General features: G+C 40.0%; 1 protein-coding gene across 3 annotated transcripts; it reads left to right on the top strand.

Moving 5' to 3' along the window:
• Positions 1–80: 80 nt before the first annotated feature.
• On the top strand, positions 81–9,409 carry ANKRA2 (ankyrin repeat family A member 2). 3 transcript variants are annotated; one of them, XM_054003789.1, is made up of 9 exons: positions 81–99; positions 751–1,139; positions 3,095–3,253; positions 4,629–4,694; positions 6,059–6,156; positions 6,314–6,439; positions 6,834–6,900; positions 6,992–7,072; positions 8,595–9,409. In XM_054003789.1, exons 2-9 carry the CDS (start codon positions 851–853, stop codon positions 8,648–8,650), a joined length of 942 nt encoding a protein of 313 aa, XP_053859764.1. In that variant the 5' UTR covers positions 81–99; positions 751–850; the 3' UTR covers positions 8,651–9,409. The 3 variants fall into 3 exon arrangements, with proteins under 3 accessions (XP_053859764.1, XP_053859763.1, XP_053859762.1); XM_054003788.1 differs by lacking the exon at positions 81–99 and adding an exon at positions 170–257; XM_054003787.1 differs by lacking the exon at positions 81–99 and adding an exon at positions 184–277.
• The last annotated feature ends 12,891 nt before the right edge of the window (positions 9,410–22,300 follow it).

The following is a 22,300-nucleotide window of genomic DNA, read 5'->3' as shown; positions in this document are numbered from 1 at the left end:
GGCAGCACCGGCAGCGCGTCATCAGAGCGCGCCTGCCGCCGGCCACTCGGCGGGGCGGCGAGGCCCCACTTCCGGCGGCGGCGGCGGCTGAAAGCCGAGGTGAGGCCGGGCGTCTCGGCCTCGGGCCTGCCCTCACGGACCTGCCCTCACGGACCTGCCCTCACGGACTTGCCCTCACGGACTGGCTCAGGGAGAGGGGACGGCTCCAGACGTGTCGGGAGCCGCGCGAAGCGCGGCCCCGTCCCAGACTTCCCGCGGTACTGTGAACAAGCCACGGGTAATCTGGGGTTGCCATTATCGGTTTAAAGGGATTTGTTTTTTTTCCTACGTGTGTGGTAGAAGCGGTTTATTTTACTCAGGTTGCAAAAGACATAAGGGAGCTTAAAGTCGCTTTAACTTTTCCCTCAAGTCTGATATTTCTGGGAAATAAAGTAATATTATACCTTGTTCTTAGCTTGGTATAAATCTGGTTGTCGTGTGGGGTTTTTTGTTGCAACTAGGCAAATATTCTGAAACATCATTTCACATGGAGGAAACTCTTACTGGCTTAATAATGCAGTTTGGTTTAAACATCCAGGTGCTGAAACATAAATGGAGGTTTTGGTCACTAACTTGGCGACAGCAACAGGATTGAAATTTCGCTGGTGTTTTGACTGACCAAACTAAATGTCATAAGTTTTTATAAAGTTTGATGGTTTTTTTATGTATTGTTTTACCAGAATGTTCTTAACCAGTGTTATGTCTGTTCAGTTGCAGTTTGTCCAGAAAATTTGGCTTGGCTGGCCAGAATTGCTCCTGGCTGGAAACAGTGAAGCAGCATTTTGCATGAAACTTGTTCAGGACTGGGATCATGGCATCTTCAACGAACTTAGATGTCGGGGCCCAGTTAATTGTGGAAGAATGTACCACCAGCTACAGCCTTCCACCCATGCCAGACATTAAAGTGGAGCATCAGATTGACACAAGCACAGAGGAAGGCCCAGCTCAGAGTGTCACCATGGGGATGAAATTCATTTTGCCCAATAGATTTGATATGAATGTCTGCTCACGATTTGTGAAGTCTTTGAATGAGGAGGACAGTAAAAATATTCAAGATCAAGTCAACTCTGACCTTGAAGTCGCATCTGTCTTATTTAAAGGTTGAATTTATGGTACAAAATATTATCTGTGTACTGTGTCATCATGTTGTTATGTTTTGTAAAAAAAGAGCTTCTGTCTTATATGTGTATTGGTCAGTATTCTAAGATGTGTTCTTCTAACATTTTTGTTATATACTTAATAGATAATTAATATAAAAGTTTTCTCCAAGATTAATTTTATACTACATTTTAGATACTTATATTAATTGAAAAATCAGGGGCACAAAAAGTCTTTTAAGCTAGTAAGAGCTGATGCTAATTAGGAAAACAAGCAGCTTCTGTATGGTATGTCCTACAGCAGTATGCTTCTATACAAAACACTAGTAAAAGCACTTTATGAACACTTCAGTAACTTTCAGCAACATGTTGTATCTTTTCATGAGGGTGATGAGAGATAACATAGGCCACATGTGTTTTGTCACTGTGGCTGTACAAAGCCTCTGGTCCTAGCAATGGGCTTGCTACTGTAGCTTCACACTACTCAAAAGCAAATGCTGCTCCAGGGCTGGTCCCTGCAGCTAATCCCACCACTGCTGGGCAGCTTCATCAGAATTGATCTGTGCTTTTTCACAGCTAAGGATATTGACAAAATTAGGACTTCTACTACTTCCCCTTACCAATTGTGGTTTCTAGCACTTGCTGTCATATTTCAGACCATTTGTGGTGTATCTTTTCATGAAGTCAATGTGACTTGTTTCCTGTAACAAATGCAGACACAGGCCTCCTCTGAATCTTCATGGTTTCACTGACTTGTGTTGATTGGCTGAAGTTCAGCCATTGTAGTTTTCAAACTTTTTTGATTTTGCCCCAAGTGCTTACTAGCAGAGCTGCAGGTCTGAGTGGCAGATTTACACCCATCAGCAATAGGGTAGCTTTTCTTAGGTAACATTTGTAGGTCCCTTAGAAGTAGTCCTGCAAATCCAGGGAACACAGGTCAAATCTGTGGTAATCTTAATTCAACACAGTCAGTTGTAGCTGTTTGATTGGCACACAAAACATAATTTTGTTTCCTGTTACACTCTACTTATTTTAATTAGTCTCCCTGAATTTGTGCTTGCATTTATGTTTTTATTTATGCATTTTAAGTTCTCTATGGTGTTAATTCAGTGTGTGTGTTAATTAGCTTCTAGTCATTAATTACTGGTGCACACTGGTGTCAAATCAATTAAGCCAATATGGATTTTAATCCTTCAATATGTCTTTTAAGTATTTAATCTCAAAACCAAAAGCTACTTTTAAGAATTAGAAGCCAGGACAACATATAAATTTATTCTGTAATAAAATGCCATTAGCTTCTAGGAGAAAGCAAGAAAAGTTAATACGAAGGAACACATCAGTAGTGAATGACTTCTTGAATTCTAAGCGGTGACCTGCTGTTGCATTTTATGTAAGTTAGTGTGGAACCTGTCTTCCTGCTGGATAAGTATTCATCAGGCATTCATAATGCTGTTAAAATTTTATCCAGGAGTGAGAAGAGCCCTGGTGGAGAAAGTTAATGAAAGTTGTCTCCACTTGTGCAGTGGACTGGTTAGGGAGCAGGCAAAGGCTGAGCAGGTACCTGAGTGCATGTCTGACCAGAGCTGCATCATGTTATTGCCTTGGAGAGTGTTTATAAGAAGATGACAAGTAGAGCCTTCTTACATAATAAGTCTGTGCCAGGCATGTTGAAAAATCTAGACAAAGGCTTACCTCATTTAGATACTAACTTGTCTCTGGGTGACATTATGCCATATTGAACGTATGAAGTAGCGTAATTGTTTTATGCTAGAAATTAATGCAGCCCTTTTTTCAGCTTTCACAATACACAGTGGGAAAAGAACATGTCACAAAGCTTTCTTAACATGGATTTTAAAGGTTTTGTGATAGTGGTGCTTTACAGTTTGAATTAGAATCTATGGCTTGCTTTTAATGCTCTTATTAGTACTGAAATCCTCTCTGGTTTTTGTTCAATGTAGCTGAATGCAACAGCCACACTTCTCCTTCCCCTGGTATCCAAGTAAGACATGTTTATACTCCATCAACTACTAAGCATTTCTCACCAATAAAACAATCAACTACACTAACTAACAAACACAGGGGAAATGAAGTCTCTACAACACCTCTACTTGTAAACTGTAAGTATCTTTCTGCTTTTCTATTAATAATTATTTTGTGAACTCTGTGTTGGATGCTTGACAAATTTGTGCAGTTTTTTCTTTGGTGTTGCAATGAACCTAAAGGTAGGAGAAAAACACTGAGATAGTCTTGTCTATTTTCACATGGGTCCAACCATAAAATAGTCATCCACCTGATGTATGGAATTAATGACTGAAGTTTATTTTCCAGAAGCAAAAAAAAAAAAAAAAACCAGAAAAACCCTTTCCTATACATTTTAAATTTTAAAAATTAGATTCTGAGTTGTAAGTTAATGTACTTAATGCCCATGTTTTGAGAACTTGTGCATATTAAAATTAGGTGATTGGTAAATGCTGCAGGATACTTAAGATGTATTGTAAGTATACAATACTACAAGTGTCATGATTGTCACAGATCTTGAAAATCAAGGAAACATTATTTCTGGTGGGGTTTTTTTCTGAATTGTCAAGCATTGCACTTTTAAATTAATTTGCTGTAATTTACTTTGTCAGTAAATTATTTTCTCAATAAAATGCAAGTCAGGTTTTTTTTGAAGAAAAATGCTACTTGCATGGAAAAAATTAATTGGGAGGTGCAGCATAGGCCACTGAACAAAATACGCCATCTTTCTGAGCAAACTCAACTTTCATGTAGTAACTTGCAGGAGGACAGTGAACATTTACAGTTAATATAATCATTAGCTAATTTTGTTACTACATCATGTGGATAGTTTATTACATTTAGCCTCTTGATTACGTTTCAGGCCTGCTCCAAGTTGCAGTTATCAAAACTATGCACCCATGCAGTTTTCTGTGGGATTGGAGGTTATTTCTTCATAATCTCTGAAATAACAAAAAAACCCTGCAATCTTTGTTTTCCCCTTTATATATCAAGTTATAGTTTTGTAATGTCTGATCTATTCCACATTGTAGTGAGTGAGAGTCACATTAGAGGCTTTCTTTGTTGACTAGTAGGACAGGTCTTCTGATGATTCAAGTGTGATTTTTAAATTAAACATGCTTAATTTATCAAAATTCGTTTATTTTCATTTAATAAATCGGTCTTAAAGTAATCTTGGGTTGCTGACCAAACAGCAGTGAAGAGAGCATGTTACTTTGTAAAGAGTCAGTGTGGGAAGTATCCTTGCTTTCAAGAATGACTGCTGCATTGGTATAAAAATTACCTAAACCTATGAAACTCTTCAGAAAATTTTCAATGTTTAATTGTGATGTAAGTTCAGAGCATAAAGTGAAATCAGCTACACTCTCAATTCCAAGTTCTGTATTGCTGAAGCCAGTGGACATGTTATGCTCAGCTCTAAATAGAGCAGAATGAAAACTGGTGTAACACATGCTTTTGCTTCCTTTTTTGCAGCTTTATCAGTTCATCAGCTGGCTGCTCAGGGAGAAATGTTATATCTGGCCACGCGTATTGAACAAGGTGAGACAGAAGGAGGTTAAATGCCTTCTTTTTTTCTTTGGGCCATTTATATGCTCTTGTGTTTGACCTGTTCACCAAAGCTATAAAGTCCTCAATTCTGATACAAATTGGAGGACATTTGATGTATCTATTCTTTGCAGATGTGGACTATTGTTTTATACCAATCTATTACTCGCTCACTGTATCATTTGCATTTTAAATTAAAACATTAAAGTTAATAGCAGTAGGTAAATCCCTTCATCTCCCTGTTCTCTAGCTATATAGGTAATCCCTGGTACTACGAAAGAATATGTTAGTTCTGTCACAGCAGTTTAGTTAGTTTTATTTTTACTTTATCATTTAAAACATACTTCTGTTAATGGTGGCTTTCCAATTCTATTTAATCAATCAGCATAAAGACCTGCATGTTGCTAATGGAAGCCATGGCTCACCCCTGCAGTCTTATAGTAATACACATTCTGAATAGTGTGGCATTTGTGTGTCCATAGTACATATACAAAATTTCAGCTCTCCCTAACATATTTACGAATTTAGTAACATTAATAGTGTATTCTTACTGCACTAATAGTAATCACCCATGCTCTCAGTGCATCATTTTTGAAATGGTTACTGGAAAACTGGTAATGAGTCACTGAGTCTAAATATTTTGTAATGAGCCATGTATATGAAAAGCAAATCAATTCTGGAGTGTTGGTTGCAGTTAAAAATGCTTATTTTGGTGCTATGATAAGCATGGGATTTATAAAGTACTTAGATATTTAAAAAAAAAAAAAACCAGATGAAATATTTGTCAGCCAGTTGTTAAAAGAAGTTCTTCTTTTCTTCCAGCTGCACTCGATGTAGACATTAATTGTTTTCACAGACCACCTTATTGATTACACAAACGTTGTTGGGAATGGAATTGTTTTATCTGTATTGCTGTACAAGCTTATTCTTTACAAAACTGTGTGACTCACTCTATTGAAAAAAAAAAACAGTCTACAGTAATACAAGATGTACCTCTTTATTTTTCAAACATCCTTTATCTTCTTTGCAAAGGTGAAGCCCAGATTACAGGCAACTTGTCATTTTCTGAGTAAAAACAGAGTTTGAATTATAGAGCTTAAAAACTTAAATTTTCTAAATTAAAACTTAAATTTTTTTACTAAACTAAAGGCTGAAATTTTTCTTTGGTCAGTTGGATGTGTTTTTCTTTCTTGGCTGGAGATACTACCACCACCACTGGGACAGAATTTTGTTTTTAAAGTTGAGAATGACAGGTCACACTGGTTCCTGGTGAATAAATGTTACCATCAACACATTTCACCAGCTGATACAGTGCAGTGAGAAAAGGATTACTAAGTTATATATTTTTCTCTGAACAGAAAATTTAATCAATCATAAGGATGAAGAAGGATTTACCCCTCTGATGTGGGCTGCAGCTCATGGGCAGATAGCAGTAGTGGAATTTCTCCTCCAGAATGTAAGGAAAAAATCACAATTGATTTTTAATTCATTTACTTTTTAGTTTGTATTCCTAAGTTTGTCAATGCTGCTACAAGTTTAAAAGTTTTAAAGTTAAGGTCTATGTAAAACCTCGAATTTGCTTATTTTTTTAAATTGATACTTTATTTCAATAGGGTGCAGATCCTCAGATTCTGGGCAAGGGGCGAGAAAGTGCCCTCTCACTGGCCTGCAGTAAAGGATACACTGATATTGTCAAAATGCTGCTCGACTGTGGAGTAGATGTCAATGAGTATGACTGGGTAAGATTCTAGCTTGAATTTAGTCAGAGAGTGCTTTGGTCAGAAAATTGAAGCACTGGCCATAGCACTGGCCTGAGTTTAAAAATTGTTCTGCCTCTTCTGAAATACCTGAGAGTTTCAAAACTTCCATAATAGGATAGAAGTTGATGCTACTAGTTCTGACTTCATGGTAGAAAGAGAATGAGACTAATGGTGACTTCTTGTAGAAGTGTGACCTTAGCATTTGAACAATATACAAAAATGATGAAAGTTTTGAAGATCTAAAACTGAATCTCATTTTTAAAAAAACTAGGAAGTCTCTTACTGGTACATGGAAGCATATTCATATGTTAAGGAATTACAGTTGCAGACTGCTTAATCATTAAGTGTCTGAGGCAATTCTCCACTTTTGCAGAATGGAGGGACACCCTTGCTATATGCAGTACATGGGAACCATGTGAAATGTGTAAAAATTCTTCTTGGTAAGCAGACAGTCCAAACCAAATTATCATTAATAATGTACGATCAGTTCTCATTGTCAGAAATACAAGATTCTATCCCTGTTTTACTTAGAAAGTGGTGCTGATCCAACTATTGAAACAGATGCTGGCTATAATTCCATGGATTTGGCTGTAGCCTTGGGCTATCGGAGTGGTGAGTACCCTTTGAAAAAAAAATTAATTTTTGCAGCTCCTCATTTATGTAGCTGCTGTAGTGGCCTAGTAGAGGTTTTGCAGCTCTTAACATGTTACCTGTCCTACAAGTCTTAATAATCCTAAATGCATCAGGCCAAAATGGGTAGGAGCTTCCATTCTTCTTCCAGAAAGTCAGGTACTTGGTAAGAAAATGTCCCTGACCTGGCTCTGTATGACTGGAGACAAATAATGGTGCGTAGGGCTGATGCAGGCATGACTCAGGTAAGGCCTGAACCCGTCACCCTACTTGACTGGCATGATGTTATGTAGTTTGCTGAACATTCTTCACTCAGATCAGCTCTAGCTCTAGTTTGTCTTGAAGGCAGACAGTAATCAGTGTATTGTACTATCTGGCTTGGTTATGGAAACCAGAAGCAAAGAAGGGACTCCTTGTTGGTTTTTTTTCCCTCATTGCTGCTGTCATTTTGAAAGCTGTGAAATGTCTGCCATTACAGAAATGAATGGAATCAAAAAGTAAGCCCAGCACTCTATGTGTAGCTTCCCCGAGCACAGCCTTGTGCTTATGAATGAGCCAGTGTCATGGTTTAACCCCAGGCAGCAGCCAAGCTCCACTTCCCCACCAGAGAGATCAGGAAGAGAAAAAGTTTAATAGGGAAAGCAAAGGCTGTTCACACAAGCAAAACAAACCAAGGAATTAATTCAGTGCTTCCCATGAGCAGGCAGGTGTTCAGCCATCTCCAGGAGAGCCGAGCCCCATCATGCCTGGTTTATGTGGTTACTTGGGAAGACAAATGACATCACCACAAATGTCCCCTCCTTTCCTGCTTCTTTCCCCCACTTTATACACTGAGCATGATGTCACATGGTCTGGAGTATTCTTCTGGTCAGCTGGGGTCACCTGTCCTGGCTTTGGCTCCTCCCAGCCTGCCAAGCACCTCCAATCCCCTCCCCAGTGCGGCAGTACCAAAAGCAGAAAAGGCCTTGGCTCTATGCAAACCCTGCTCAGCAATAACAAAAACATCTCTATGTTATCAACTCTGTGTTCAGCACAAATCCAAAACACAGCCCCATGACAACCAGTGAGATGAAAATTAACTCTACCCCAGCTGAAACCTATGCTGAAACCAGCACAGCACAACTTCACAGGACTTTACATAGAAGACTGCTTCAAGAGCTCAATCTCCAAGTAGTACTTCACAGAAGAAGTTTCTTATAAATTTTTTTGCCTATTTTCTCTTTGTAGGCTAAAAATTTGCTTTTCATGTGCTATCAGTCTATTCAAACCAAAAAACTCTTGCTGACCCCTAAAAACATGGTTTGCCTATCTGGGTGTATTGTTTTCACATTATATAAGGCTTTTATTTTTTGAAGGAATACTGATTTAGTCACAGAGTGAATTTATACATGTCTGGTTTTTTATTAAATGATTGCAGGACAAGCAGATATCTGCTAGAAAAAACAGTATAACTCTGAAAATACAGAAAAAATAAATACTAACCTCATCTCTTTCTCTGCTTTAGTTCAGCAGGTTATTGAGTCTCATTTATTAAAGCTACTTCAAAATATCAAGGAATAGTGGTTGGCTCTTCTGCAGGTGTCACATCTTGGCTTGGAGATTTGAACTGCTGTTTAGCTCTAATCAGTTACAAGAGTTGGTTGTTTTGTAAATTTACCTCAGTGCAACTATTTGCTGGCTTGAGTTAAGCTTTTTAGTGTTTTCCTCTTCTTTCACTGTTGTTAATACAAATATGCAATGTCATCCTTTTCTTAAATATATTTTATATAATTTTTGAAGAATCAGTTGTCATGCATGAAATTCTTTGTAAATAAACCCAGTTTTGACCATCTAAATCTTTACAATGAGTGTGGTGGGTGCCACTATGCCAAGTGTCCTGCATCATCACATCATTGATACCTATTCACAGAAAGAAATGTGTTTAGATATTGATGGGTATCACCACAAAACATATTGTTAATAATATGTATTGATATATATTGTTATTAATACCAAAATGTGCACTGTGTGTGAAGTTTTTGAGACCCCCAGTTAATATTTATTCTGGCTGGAGCTAGAACAGGGTTCATTTTTGCAATAGTGAGGGGGGGGCTAGGACCGAGAGCTTATTCTGTATCACCTCACCTCATTGGTAAGAGGAGGTGGTACCTTCAGGGAGAAGGAATTCCTTTCAGTCAGGGTGGACTGGTTGCAGTGGAGTCGGTGGAGCTCTGCAGTTAAGAATTTTTGCATGTGAATCGCTCTCTCTTTTGTACATTGTTGCTTTTAATGTTTGTTTGCTTACCTCATTGCTGTGTCCAGTAAAGTTTTCTTATCTCATCCTGTGATGTTTACCTTTTTTGCCTCGAATTCCCCTTTCCATCTCACCCTAGGGGAAAGCAGAGAGGGAGTGGGTGAGCAAGCAAGCATCAAAGCAAGCGGCAGTATGTTTGAAGCGTCTATGAACTAGTGGGAGCACTAAACTGGGCAGTACCATTCGTAAACCACAGTAGTTTTGTTTGGCACCCACTATAGGGCAGGAAGGATTGAGATTCCAGATAAGATCAGAGGGGATTGGAAACAAATTTGATCTAAGCATTTGCTGTATTAGGTAGGGAACCACTGATCACAGTGTTGCTTGGTCTGTTGATGTGGGTGTTGTACCTAGCCCTTTGGATATTCCTATATGTGCTCCTCCTGATGCTATATTTCAGAGGAGGGAGAGGGATCAGGATTGTTCTGTTGCTGTACTGTGTGACATCAGTTCATGGCATGATAACACCAAGAGCAGTGAGGCTCATTTGGGATATATGCATGCATAACACCAAGAGCACTGAGGTAAGAGCGCTACTCTTACCTCAGGCACTACATTTTGGGACTCTGTTAATAGTCATGTCCCATCTGGCAGGGAGGAACTGGCGGGGATGATTTTTGGCATCTTTTCACTCCTGTTACAAGAGCTTTTGAGAATTCTGAATCCCCTTTGGATGGTTAAGAAGAGCGTGTTCTTGTTGCTAAGTCTGGCAGGTCTCCTCAGTCTGCTCTATGTCATGTTTAGATAGTTCTAGGGAGGTTATTCAGACATCTGCCCTGCAGGTAGATAGTCATGGGTGGCATGGAATGTGGGAGAAAATGGGCCAGCTTTTGAAGGATTATTGTGCTTCAGTGGTTTAGAAGTTCACCTGTCTCAGGAAAATTCACAAACGCCAGAGGTTTATGTCCAAAAAGGAGACAGAGGAGCCCTGCAACTTTATTCGAATAAAGGGGGAGAGTCCTCTGGGGCACATGCCTGTGGGCATTTCTCTCTCAGGATTTCCGAGGGTGCAGCCTCCTTTTATCTTAAACTCCCGGCTGCGCTTTCCCTCTTTATTTCCCCATTGGCTGAGGTACTAGGAAGGTACAGCCTTCCCAAATCGCCTACCCCATATGCCCCCTTAAGCCTGTCATTTTACCCCAAAGTCCAGAAGTTCAGACTTGTGCAGACTCTTGTCTATCTCAGGAGCCAAGCTGTCCGGTCTCTGCAACAAATCTGCTGCCTTGAATTCAGTAGAGGCTGTAGACCCATTTCAAAGACGTTAATACTCATACCTTTACTCATTAAATTATTTATAAAGACATTATCACGCACCTTTCCTCTTACTCCTGAACGACTACGAGATCCTGATAAAGTCGCATAATATATGAAGGAAAACTCGTGTGGCAGTTCCAGAGAGGCACGAAGTTATGCAATATGCTGGACCCTGGCTACTGTATCCTGGACACTGTTTGTCTCTAAACAGCACGCTCAGGAGAGAGGGAGGAAAGAAGACCACCAGGCACCGTGGCCACTCAGACTGCAGCTGAAACAGAGGAACAACCTCTGCTGATAGCGTTGCAAAACATACCAAGGTTAATTTTTTTTATTTTATAACTTTAGTCAGGTTTGTTTGCCTTTGCCCCGGAGGAAGGGAACTGAAGTTTGTTTGCAGGCCATTGTCCCACTACGTGAGGCCTGAGCTTAACATCTCAACAGACTGAGAGCAGCACAGAAGAGGCACAAAAGATAACAGCCATCATCGGCCATCAAGGGCCATTAATGGAACACCGATTCCAAACATCCCTGGCAGGTCGGAGACACCGGGTCTGGGAAAGCAGAGATAAGAATGAGACCTAATTAGCATCGGAGGCAAAGAGATTTGTAACCAATGAGAAACCAAGTACTAAAATCTACATAACTTGGAACCAATGAACATTGAACCAACGAATCCTTGGATTTTGACTTGCATAAAGTTTGTGAAAAATCTGGTAAGATTCATGTGTTATGAAATTATTTTCTCTGCACACCCAGGCTATGTGTGGATGAAATTATTTCTGTTGCACATCTTGGGCAGAACAACGTTCTGGCCAGAAGTAAAGTAATTTCTTGACTATCTAACACAAAAAATGTTGGATAGTTTTGTTTTTCCCCACAGTTTAGGTGACAGTAGCAGTCGCCCCTACACAGAAGAAATCCAAGATGAAATCAGTTCACACAGGAAGAAACGAGGAGGAAGCAGGATCCTCCTAACAGGAGGAAGAGGCTGGGCCATAGATAATCACCTCATCACCCGTTTCTATCCCTGGGTGAGCTGTGGGATGCGCAAGATTTCAGCCAGCAGTCAGGAGAGCCCTGCAATGCTGGGATATTGCAGCCCACGATGTAAAACCAGACAGTAGTAAAGCCGGGCAACTGGGATCCCTGACCCTGGGATGTGGGCACTGACAAGAGGATTGGGAAGAGCACAGAAACTCAGACCCTGGATGTTATGAACAGTTTCCAGGTGTTCCCCAGAGACGCGGGCAGGGCTTTCCTAGTTCCCATGGCAACACTAAAAGAAAACTACTAACTCTAGCTAAGTACCGATATTGAAATGCTAATTAGCTAATTGATCTGTTTGTTTTCTCTAAACTACCTGGCCTCCCAGCCCTCCACGCTGCCATTCTGGGACTAACATGCAAATAAAAACCCCTTAGGATCATGGGAGTATTTTTAGGAGATAAAAATGAATATAAATCAAAAACTGAACACAATAGAGGAGTCTAGACAAATGCCCTAGCTGAGGAAGAGGGAAACACATCCCCTGACTGGCTTTTAACCATCGCCATCACCTAAGAAAGAACAGACTATATTAGGCTCTGAGAAGCAGGGCGATAGAGACAGAGAGCCCTGGTGCTGCCACCCACGGAAGGAGTGGGGACAGCTGTTGTTCTGGACTTCAGCAACAGACTCTGCACATCACGCCTCCTCATCCTCGGGCCACCGGTGTGCCACAAGGAAAGGAGAAAGGACAGCTGCTGCTCGGGACTCAGTGACAGACTCTGCACGCCTGCTTCCTTTTGGCTGCCTGGGAAAGCTACAACCGTGGGGGCGAGCTCTGTGTCGAGCCCCCTGCCCAGCTGATCTTTTTAATAAAGAGCTGAACATTAATAAAGGCAATAGCCCTGTTCATTTCACTGGAGGTCTGACCCAGATCCTGTCAAGCATGAAGGAAAGGTACTAGATCAAGCATGATCCAGTAGTGCACCCAATCAGGTGGAATGCTACGGAAGATGGTATCCAGTACCTGAGAGAATTAACTGTGGTGAACATAATCTATAGGAATTTGAACAATGAACAGATAGATCCTTTTGGGTGGATTAGTATCTGAAAACCACATTCACTCTCCTGTGAAAATTTAAAAAGTTTAATAAAGGACAATAAGAGACAAGGACTATAGAGCAAAAGTTATTATGGGCCAGGTGCATCTTGGCACTCAGCCAAGACTACATTGTTATCTTCAGAGATACCCCTTTTCCCTTATATAAGCCTCTTGCATATTCATAGTCCCTTATGCATAGTACATTTTTCCCCAAACTAGTTTACATGTTCCTACATGAACTATTTAGCAAATGTTCTTGGGTCCACCTTTTTAGAGCATGCATATTCCTTGGTTGTGGTTTCAGTCCATTCTTATCACCTCCATATTTTGGGCCTTGGTCCACACTGTCTCCAGATGGTAAGTGCTGATAGTTGGCATATCAGTAGCAGGCGTCCTCTTCATACGTTCATTTGTTATGCCATCCAAGCAGTCATTTTAACACAAGCATACTTATATCAGCTGTTAAAAATGGGACCACACTCCAGGTACTAAAAGTGATTTCATCATTTATTATAATAAAAAAAGAAAGGCCTAAAGCAAGGGGGCTCGTCATCTGAGCAGGAGCGTTCCCATCGAGGATGCTGCAGTGCCGGTGCTGGGTCTTCTGAGCAGCGATGTCCCCAATGTTCCAGGTGGAGTGGCAAAATTCACTGGGTCAGATGCCCCCTTTCTATCCTGTTTTTAGAGTCTCTGGATTGGTTTCTGTTTGGATCCTTTCATCTGCATGAAGGTTTAAGGCGCTTGATTGGCACATTACAGTTCTGTCCAGGCTGGCTCGTTTTGCTTTTGGGGGTGGTGTACTTTATTTAGATGTAATATGGTACGTTGAGTACTGTATTTCTTATAACTACCCTTTTAACCCCTTTACAATATAATAACCAAAGTAACAGTATATGCTTAACAATTATCAACTATTTTACAACCGTTTCTAACCTATTTTTAACATCAGCTATTTCACTACTATGTCTAGGCTTAATTAACAACAGAAATAAAAACTGCATGTTTATAACAAAGTTTCTTTAACACCACACATATACAATACATTTTAATATTTGCAAAAAGCCAATATTACAATATATATCTATAACATAATATATATCTATAATATATATCTATAACATTATATATCTATAATACCTATACAATATCTATCTATTACAATATACATCTATATATATCTACAGCTATATAGATATCTATATATCTATAACAGTGTGAAAGCACACTGAATGATTGGTGGTTTTATATATATGTGTGTGTGTGTGTGTGTATGTGTAGAGTTTGCCTTAGAACAATTTGGTTGCAATGGAGAGGATATATGTAGCCATTTTGGTTATTGTTATCTATGGTAATAATATAAAAGCATAAAAGTACCACTTAAGAAAATATATAAGGAAAAGAATGAGAAAGAAATTATAAGAGTAGAAAGGTATTACCATGATGAATCCAGTGACGAGACTTGATTGTTGCAATTTAGATGTCCATTGGTTAAACTGATGTTCACAGTCTTCTAGCACCCTGACTGCCAGTGCTGGGATGGATGTTCAAAGGGCTAGTCACTCCTACACGTCATGCCACCAAAGCTGCATGAAGTGGGTTTTGCTGATCACACAGCTTGGCGTGCCTCCAATTCTCTCCCACAGGAGTAAGGGAGTCTCAATGGGCAGTGTATGGCTTCTGTGGGAACACTGACAATACCTGACTTCTTTCCACCTGCCTTCCACCATTAGTCCTGGAACAACTAGGCCAATACATTGTAGGTTGAAATTTCCTTGGTACAAGAAAGTCTAATTACAAGTTCAGAACTCCTAGCTCCTAAATATCCTTCATGCAGTGGCTGAAAGCAGGTATCAGCTTTATGGAAAGAAAAGCAACAGCCTCCTGCACTACAGCCTTCTTCAGCCATTGTAGTTCTTTGGATCATAGAATATTTCAAGTTGAAAGGGACCATACAGATCATTGAGTCACATTCCCTGCTCCTTGCAGTATGATCCCTATGGGTCCCTTCCAACTTGAGATATTCTGTGACTACCTCAGACTAAACCCTATCACTAAGCATCATCCATATGCTCCTTGAATGCTGACAGGCTTGGAGATCATTTTTCTGGGAACTTGTTCAGTGACCAACCACTCTCTCAATAAAGAGCCTTTCCTTCATGGTCACTCTGAACTTTTCCCTGATGCAGTTTCATTCCATCTCCTTATGTCTGAACTCTGATTACCAGAGGGGGAAGATCAGTGCCTGCCTCTCCACTTCCTCTCATAAGGAAGCTGTAGGGTGTCATAAGGTCACCTTAGTCTCCTCCAGACTGACCAGACCAAGTGACCTCAGCTGCTCCTCATACTGCTTTTCCCTCAAGGCCTTTCACCAGCTTTGTGGCCCTCCTTTGGACACTCTCCAATAGTTTTATATCTCACTCACACTGTGGTATCCAGAACTGCCCCCAGCACATGAGGTGAGACTGCCCCAGGGCAGAGCAGAGCAGGACAATCCCTTCCCTTGCCCAGCTGGTGATGCCCCCCAGAACACAGGTGGCCCTCCTGGCTGCCAGTGCACTGCTGACTCAGGTTCAACTTGTCCCCAGTCCAAATCCTCACATCTCTTTTTGCAGGGTTGCTCTCTAGCCTCTTGTCCTCCAGTCTGGGGGATGCCCACTGTAGCTGTTCAGTCAAAACAGCAATTAAGATTTTGAAATTAGTTGAAAAATACCAGACAATGTTAACTGATTTTCTGGGACTTCTGCACTTATTCAAAGCTACAATGAATGATGGGACATAACAGTTTTGCACAAATAATAGATAAGCTTTTGAAAGAGACTTTTCAGCAGCTCTCACCCAACAGTACATAGGGGTTTTCCCCATGTAATGTTCACAGTTCCAAGAATTTCTCCACTGTGTCCACTAGAGGTCTAGCATCTACTGACATCCATACACCATTAATCCCTGCCTTTCTTCCCCAGTCCATGGGTAGTGAGCCCAACCTCCAAGTTCCTTTATTTCTTGTATAGTATCTCTACTATGCTAATTTTTTTTCTTTTTGAAAATAAATCCATACACAAAGAAAATGACTACTATTTAAAGAATATGCACTGTGATTCTGATGAACGGGACTACAAGGCTGGAGAACAATTCAGCCAAGTTCTCTGAGTCAGAGCCAGAGAAATAATGAATTAAAAATGCTAACCTTGAAATAACAAAGTGACTGAAAATACAAAAGGGGAAAATGTAGAAAAAAATTCCAAACTGCCATGGATTAAACCTGGATTTCTGGCTAAATTTCCATCTGACTCTATGTACTGAAACATCTGTGGTACGTAGAATGTGTACACTGGGTCAGAATTAACCTCTGAAAGGTGGTGCAAGAGCCAGTGCAGAGATGCATTTCTTTCACAATGCTGAAATCTGAAATGGAATCAGCCTTAGGGGAAGTGAAGCAAAAAAATGTAACTGACCTTTGCAGGTGTTGGTGAAATCCTTGCTCCATTATCTGTCCCCCAGGCTTTGATACCTGTATTCTTACATAGCGTTTACACCAGTTTTATTAAATCTGCACGAATAAATCAGATTAAAGAAACAACAAATCTGACATTCCTTGGAAGCAAGAGAGAAAAAATGTTTCATAATCAAAATTAAAAAATAAGTAATTTTAAAGTAAGATGAGGTGCCAATTGCTGTAAAGTTGCATATTAAAATACTGAGATTTAACATCATTTGTAAAAACAAATGCTCAATTTCCACATTTGTTGAAAAGTAATGCAAATAACTTGAGATATTTCCTTGTGATATCATAACCCCAGCCATTTTTTCTTGAATTGCAAGACATCTCATGTATAGACAAAACTACATCAGTATGCTTAAAGAACAGAATTTCCTTTTGGTGTATTATTTGTGGTACAGGAAAGTACTTGTTCTAAATAATGCACTTTCAACATATAGGAAATAAAACTGACTAATTCTTAGCTATTGCCTCAAAACCTATCCCAGAAAATGCATTTTTTAATTACATGTGAAGACATTGGAATAGAGGAATGTAGATTAATGTTAAAAATAGGTTAGAAACTATTGTAAAATACTTGATAGTTGTTAAGCATGTACTGTTAGTTTGGTTATGGTAAAAAGGGTTTAAAGGAGTAGTTGTCAGAAATACACCTAAGTACTACACCACCCCCAAGTGAAACGAGACAGCCTGGAGAGAACTGTAACTAGCCAATCAAGTGCCTTAAACCTTCATGCAAATGAAGGATCAAAAAATAAACCAATCCAAACGGAAAAAAAACAGGATAAAAAGGGGGCTTCTGACCCACTGAACCCATGCTGCTTCACCTGGACCACTGGGGACATCGCTGCTCAGAAGACCCAGCACCAGCGCTGCAGCATCCTCGATGGGGCCTGCAGGCCCCCTTGCTTTAGGCCTTTCTTATTTATTACAGTAATGCTGAAATCACTTTTAGTACCTAGAGTGTAGTCCCGTTTTTAACAATTAAGACAACACAATTTAAATTTATTCCATCTTTTTGCTGCAGAATTGAAAGCAATTGTCAGATAGTCATCACAGCAACTCCCACATGAGTACAAAGGTGAAGATGGTAATCTTTCAGAAGCTGTTTCCTGCATCATATGCCCTTTCTACTATATAACATTATGCTGCTACGGGAACATGGAATTAAAGTTTTCTGAGGACCTTGCAGGGACCCACCAGCACAATTTCATAAGCTATGATTCAGACATCCTGAGGAAAATTTAGTCAAAAGTTAGCAAACAGCAGAAAAAAAATCCATGCAAAGAAAAAGCTTTACTCACAGGAAAAAAATCCCTATGTAAAAAGCATAGACAACTGGTGATTATGCAATATTAACAGCATGCTTCACTCCACAAACTCTGTGTTTCTCTGAGGCACAACAATGAATTTTTGTTTTTCTTGGTGTAAATACTTCACAGTATTAATTTTTCTTTGTTTATAGTGGCAAAAATTGTAAGTGGTGGAAACTTCAGCACTGATTAAGTGTTTTGAAAGGTCAGTCTTCTGATTTTGTTCTAGTGAATGATTTCTGTAGCCTCTGATGGCAGTGAGAAGACACTGTCTTAAGACAGACTTACCTTTGAACCACACCCATGGGTCCAAAGGCAGCAGTTTTTCCTTGTCACAAGACCAGAGGAGCTTGAAAATTCTGCAGACAGAATCTTAATTTCAAGTTGATTTTCTCCAAAGTTTTTACCAGAAGCTCTTGCCAATGTTATTTCTTACAGTAGTTGTCCATCTTTTACATTTGAACTTGAATGACAGTTTGCACTCTTTCAGAGTACTAAGATCTATATATATCTATAATAAATTGCTTTTCCTGATTAACTAAATTATTTTTTGCCAAATTCAATGTGGAGCATGTAAACACAGATGCCATGAACTCTGCTCACAAAGCAGATTGCCAGCAGTTTCATATAGCAGTAACAGCCAAATGCTTCAGAGCTGCACAAAGTCTTTGTCTTATTCATTCCCGTTTGACTTTGCAGAGTATTCTGGTTAATCATGTACAATGTTAGCATTACTATTTGCATGTAAATTTGATGAGCACTTCGTAACACTCTTCCCTGTCTGCTCTGGTTTTCCCTGGGGCTGTTACTAGTTCCACTCTGTTGCCTTCTTTGTTCATCTGTCTTGTACTTTGAATTCCCCACTTGTATTTCTGAGACAGTTACAGAAAGCAGCAACCTCCTGCCAGACCTTCCCAGGGCACAGCATAATCTCCCTTCAGCCCTCCTGTGGGTTTTTCCTTGGCATTAAAAAAAAAAAAAAAAAGAGTCTGTATCATGGACTTCCTCATGCCACACAGGGAGCAGGTGCCCACAGCAGGAAGCCAAGTGATGGAAGATGGGGCCTCTGCTCTTCACCTTTTCTATGACCCATGGGAGATGATCTTGGCTCCCCACTGTGGCACTAGAGGAAAACTCTGTCCCAGGGCCATGATGGAAGTGCCCCATGACACTTCCCCCCCACCCTGCCAAGTTGTTAACCCAATGGTATTCCTGCAGTAAGAAATAACATTGCACAACTCCAAGATGAAAATCAGCCACTGGACCTTACTCTTAGCTGAGAAACAACATGAGACAAACTTTTATTTACAGCGTGCACCAGTTTTGCATTTCCAGAGCAACTTCACTGTGCCTTGGTCCTACAATCTACCTTTAAGCAATCTTGAATCTTGATTCTTTAAACCCTGATGATGCTTAGCTCAGCCTGAGGAAACAGCTGTAAACTAATACCAGAACTATTACTCATCTTCCACAACTGTTTTATAACAGTACTTGGAACAAAAAATATCAGAAGTAGAGCAACCATGGAAGTTTATCCTAATTCTAGGTGACTTGTTTTGGCTAAGCAATTCACATTCACAACTCTAGCCTACACCTAGCATCAACCAGATGTAACTACGTATTCTCTGGAAGGAATGAGGGATAGGGAAAAAAAAGACAGGCTGTATTTACTGAAAGACTCAAATATGTTCTGCATTTTTAACTAGTAAGCTAATATTAGGGGCATTCCAGTAGTTTTTCCTGAACACTGTGGACTAGACCTTTTTCCTTTACAACAACAGTATAAATCGCTGGAGTGCAGACACTGCCCATCACTAAAATGATCATCATTAGTATTGTTATAGCAGTTCCGCTTGCATGCACCTCCTGCTGTGCAGCACATAATGCTTTCAGGAAGTACACTGCTCCATCTGGCAATGAATGTGTAACTGGGTGAATTAGGAATCCAGTCACTTGGAACTTTAAAGATCAAAGATATTGTTAGGGGTTATATATTATTATAGTCCTAGGAATGATGTCTGAATAGATCTTTCTGTTGAGAGTTATTTGTCACCAAATTAAGCTAGCAACTCTCCAGGCATACACGACCGTAAAGCATGTCAGTCCATCTTCTGCAGATGAGCAGTGATGAGGCCAACCATGTACACAGAAATCAGCAGGGAAGGTTGCAAACCCCAACAGAAAGGAAGATGTAAACTGGACACAGCAACAAGGTGGATTACAGTTGTGGGACTGCACTGTATAGCTCTTTTCGTGCAAGAATAAACCTAAGTAATCCCTAAATAATCCTCTGAAAAAAAATCCTGACCTGCATTGTGGGAGATATTGTTTCAATTCATTATGTAAATCAACTGTATGTGCTCTTTAGCACTAAAATCAAAGCATAGCAAATACAATCACATCACATGCTTTTCACAGCCTACAAAATCTTCTAGCACATCAGCAGTTCTATTTCATAAATAGAAAATGAAGCTTACAGAACAGCATCAGTTTCACACCAGTTCTAACCATTGCCAAGCATTTTAGGAGGACCTATCATATCATCCAGTGGCTGGATTCAACTTTCTGTATTATTGTCCGCTAAAGGACACTGAATGATGTGTAGTTTGTGGGCACATTTGATGTGCCAGAACTTATTTTGGCTTCTAGCACCACAGAAAAAAAGGCAAGCGTTAGCTAAACCACATAGATCCTCCCATCCCACTTTTGTAGCCACTAGACTGCATCTAGACTGTCTTAAATGTTACAATCCAAGGGATTCAACACAATTGTTTTTGAAAATATATCACAAAAATAGGTTGCTTATCTACTCTGCAAATGTGGTATAATGTCTATCCCAAATATAGATAGACACAGGCAAATATAGTAAGATCACAGGCATAACAACATCACCATTATCTCCAAAAAGGCTTTTGTTTAGAAGTAATATGATTTTCTGTTCACACAGAACTGTTTCCAGAAGGTCCACAGCATCCCAGAAAATGTATCGGTGCATCCTTAAAGCCTTGCATCCCCACTGGAATTTAATTTACAGCCTGCTTACATAGTTTGTTGGTCAAATATACTGTATATCCTGATGAAACCACAGAGTAGCCAAGGTGGAACATAATCAGGAGTAAAAACAACACCAGATTTTGAAATAAATAATCACCTATTTCCAAGGTACAAATTATTAAAATCGGACATTGCTAAAATATGAGGAACAAATATAACATGAGTAAAGGGTCTGTTGTACAAATGCAGGGGCCGATGCACTAAAGCAGAATGACAATCCATCTAGAATACAGACCCTGACAGAGGTCAGCGTAGACACCAGCGTATACGTGCACAAGGTCACATCTGAGCAAGTCTGAATTTTGTATACTGGTGGAAGATGATGACTCAGTGAATCCTGAGTCCTGTAAGCTAGTCAGCTTCTACACAGTAAAAAACATCCCCACCCCCAACCCCCCCCCCCCCCCCAAAATCTTAAAGATCATCACCCCCGGGTAGTAATTACTGGAGCATGAAATGCTGCAGATGTACATGGGAATTGTTTATCCAAATGTTGCCCCCAACATATGCTAAAGGCAAACCCCAGCTACATGAGCTGGCTATGCTGCTTTCACAGTGTTTAGGAGCTTCCTTAAACCAGAAAGAACTGTACTAACTACTGATTCTTAACACTAACTGGTGCAAAGCAGCTGGGAAGGGAAAAAAAAGGAATTGTCAAATTAACTGCTCCCTGGTGCTTTGAATACCAACTGTCTCTGGAACAAAAACTTGTAATGTACATCTGAAATCAATAAACCTGCCACTCTGCTGACACAATTGTTCAATTTTTTAACTTCATCTCATTTTTAAGTTAGGTTTGAATCCTTCAAACACTTACGTTCACATAACCCTCACTGTATATTTATGTAAGGCTCATGCTTGTTGGGGGCAGGTGAATGCCACAAATCTAACACAACAAAATGAGCTGACTGACCCGGACAGGTGAAGCTAAACAATTTCAGAAATTAGCACAAATGCAAAAGTCTTTAAGACGCAATTGTTCATTATAAGTATTACAAAAATGGCTCCTAACCACTTAAGTCTGCTCACCGTGCATCTTAGCTATGTTACTCACCTATGTGGTTCTAGTGAGGCATTATTACTTTTAATTCCTCCTAGTTCTGCAGAGGCAACAATACTGAAGAGACAAGGAAGATATTAATCACCCCATAGATTTTAACACCATTCTACTCTACTGTGACTACCAGTGACAGCCTCTGTGTAATACCACAGACTTCATATCAAATACCAATGTCACACAAGCATAGATTTTGGCACCCCCAACCATCTTTCTTTTTACAGGCACAAGAGGGCAAGATGCCCTTGTACATCAACTGGGTTCTCAAAGGTAGCAGTAGTCTTGCTTACACAGAGTTATTAGAAATCCATCACAAAACAGCAGCTCACAAGATGCTACTATTGAGAGATCTGATTACACTCAGTTACATCTTCATTTGCCTGATGTAGTTACTGGAAGTAACAGGAAAGAATAGCAGGACTAGTCACAGTCCCTGAAGAGGAGCTCCCTCTGTTTCAGTTGATACTCTCAACAACTTCAAACCTTGCCAAATCTTATTGCATCATTTTAAACCAGTGGTAACATGCAGGTGCCAACACTTGCCACAAGTTACATGTCAGCTGTGAAGCAGGATACTTATCAGGTGTGCAGAGCTGAAGTTTTTGAGACTCCAGCATAATCCTTATAGACATTATTAACTCAGAGAATGTTTGT

This window comes from Vidua macroura, chromosome Z (genome assembly GCF_024509145.1).
Source record: "Vidua macroura isolate BioBank_ID:100142 chromosome Z, ASM2450914v1, whole genome shotgun sequence".
Lineage (NCBI taxonomy): Eukaryota > Metazoa > Chordata > Aves > Passeriformes > Viduidae > Vidua > Vidua macroura.
The sequence above is the reverse complement of the archived record's forward strand: the minus strand, read 5'-3'. Positions and strand labels throughout refer to the sequence as shown.

Bases quoted from the DNA above. Each gene is read 5' to 3' on its own strand.
- ANKRA2 (XM_054003789.1), top strand. From the start codon at position 851: ATGGCATCTTCAACGAACTTAGATGTCGGGGCCCAGTTAATTGTGGAA. The intron at 4,695-6,058 runs GTGAGACAGAAG...TTCTCTGAACAG, and splicing joins GGCCACGCGTATTGAACAAG to AAAATTTAATCAATCATAAG. The intron at 6,901-6,991 runs GTAAGCAGACAG...TGTTTTACTTAG, and splicing joins ATGTGTAAAAATTCTTCTTG to AAAGTGGTGCTGATCCAACT.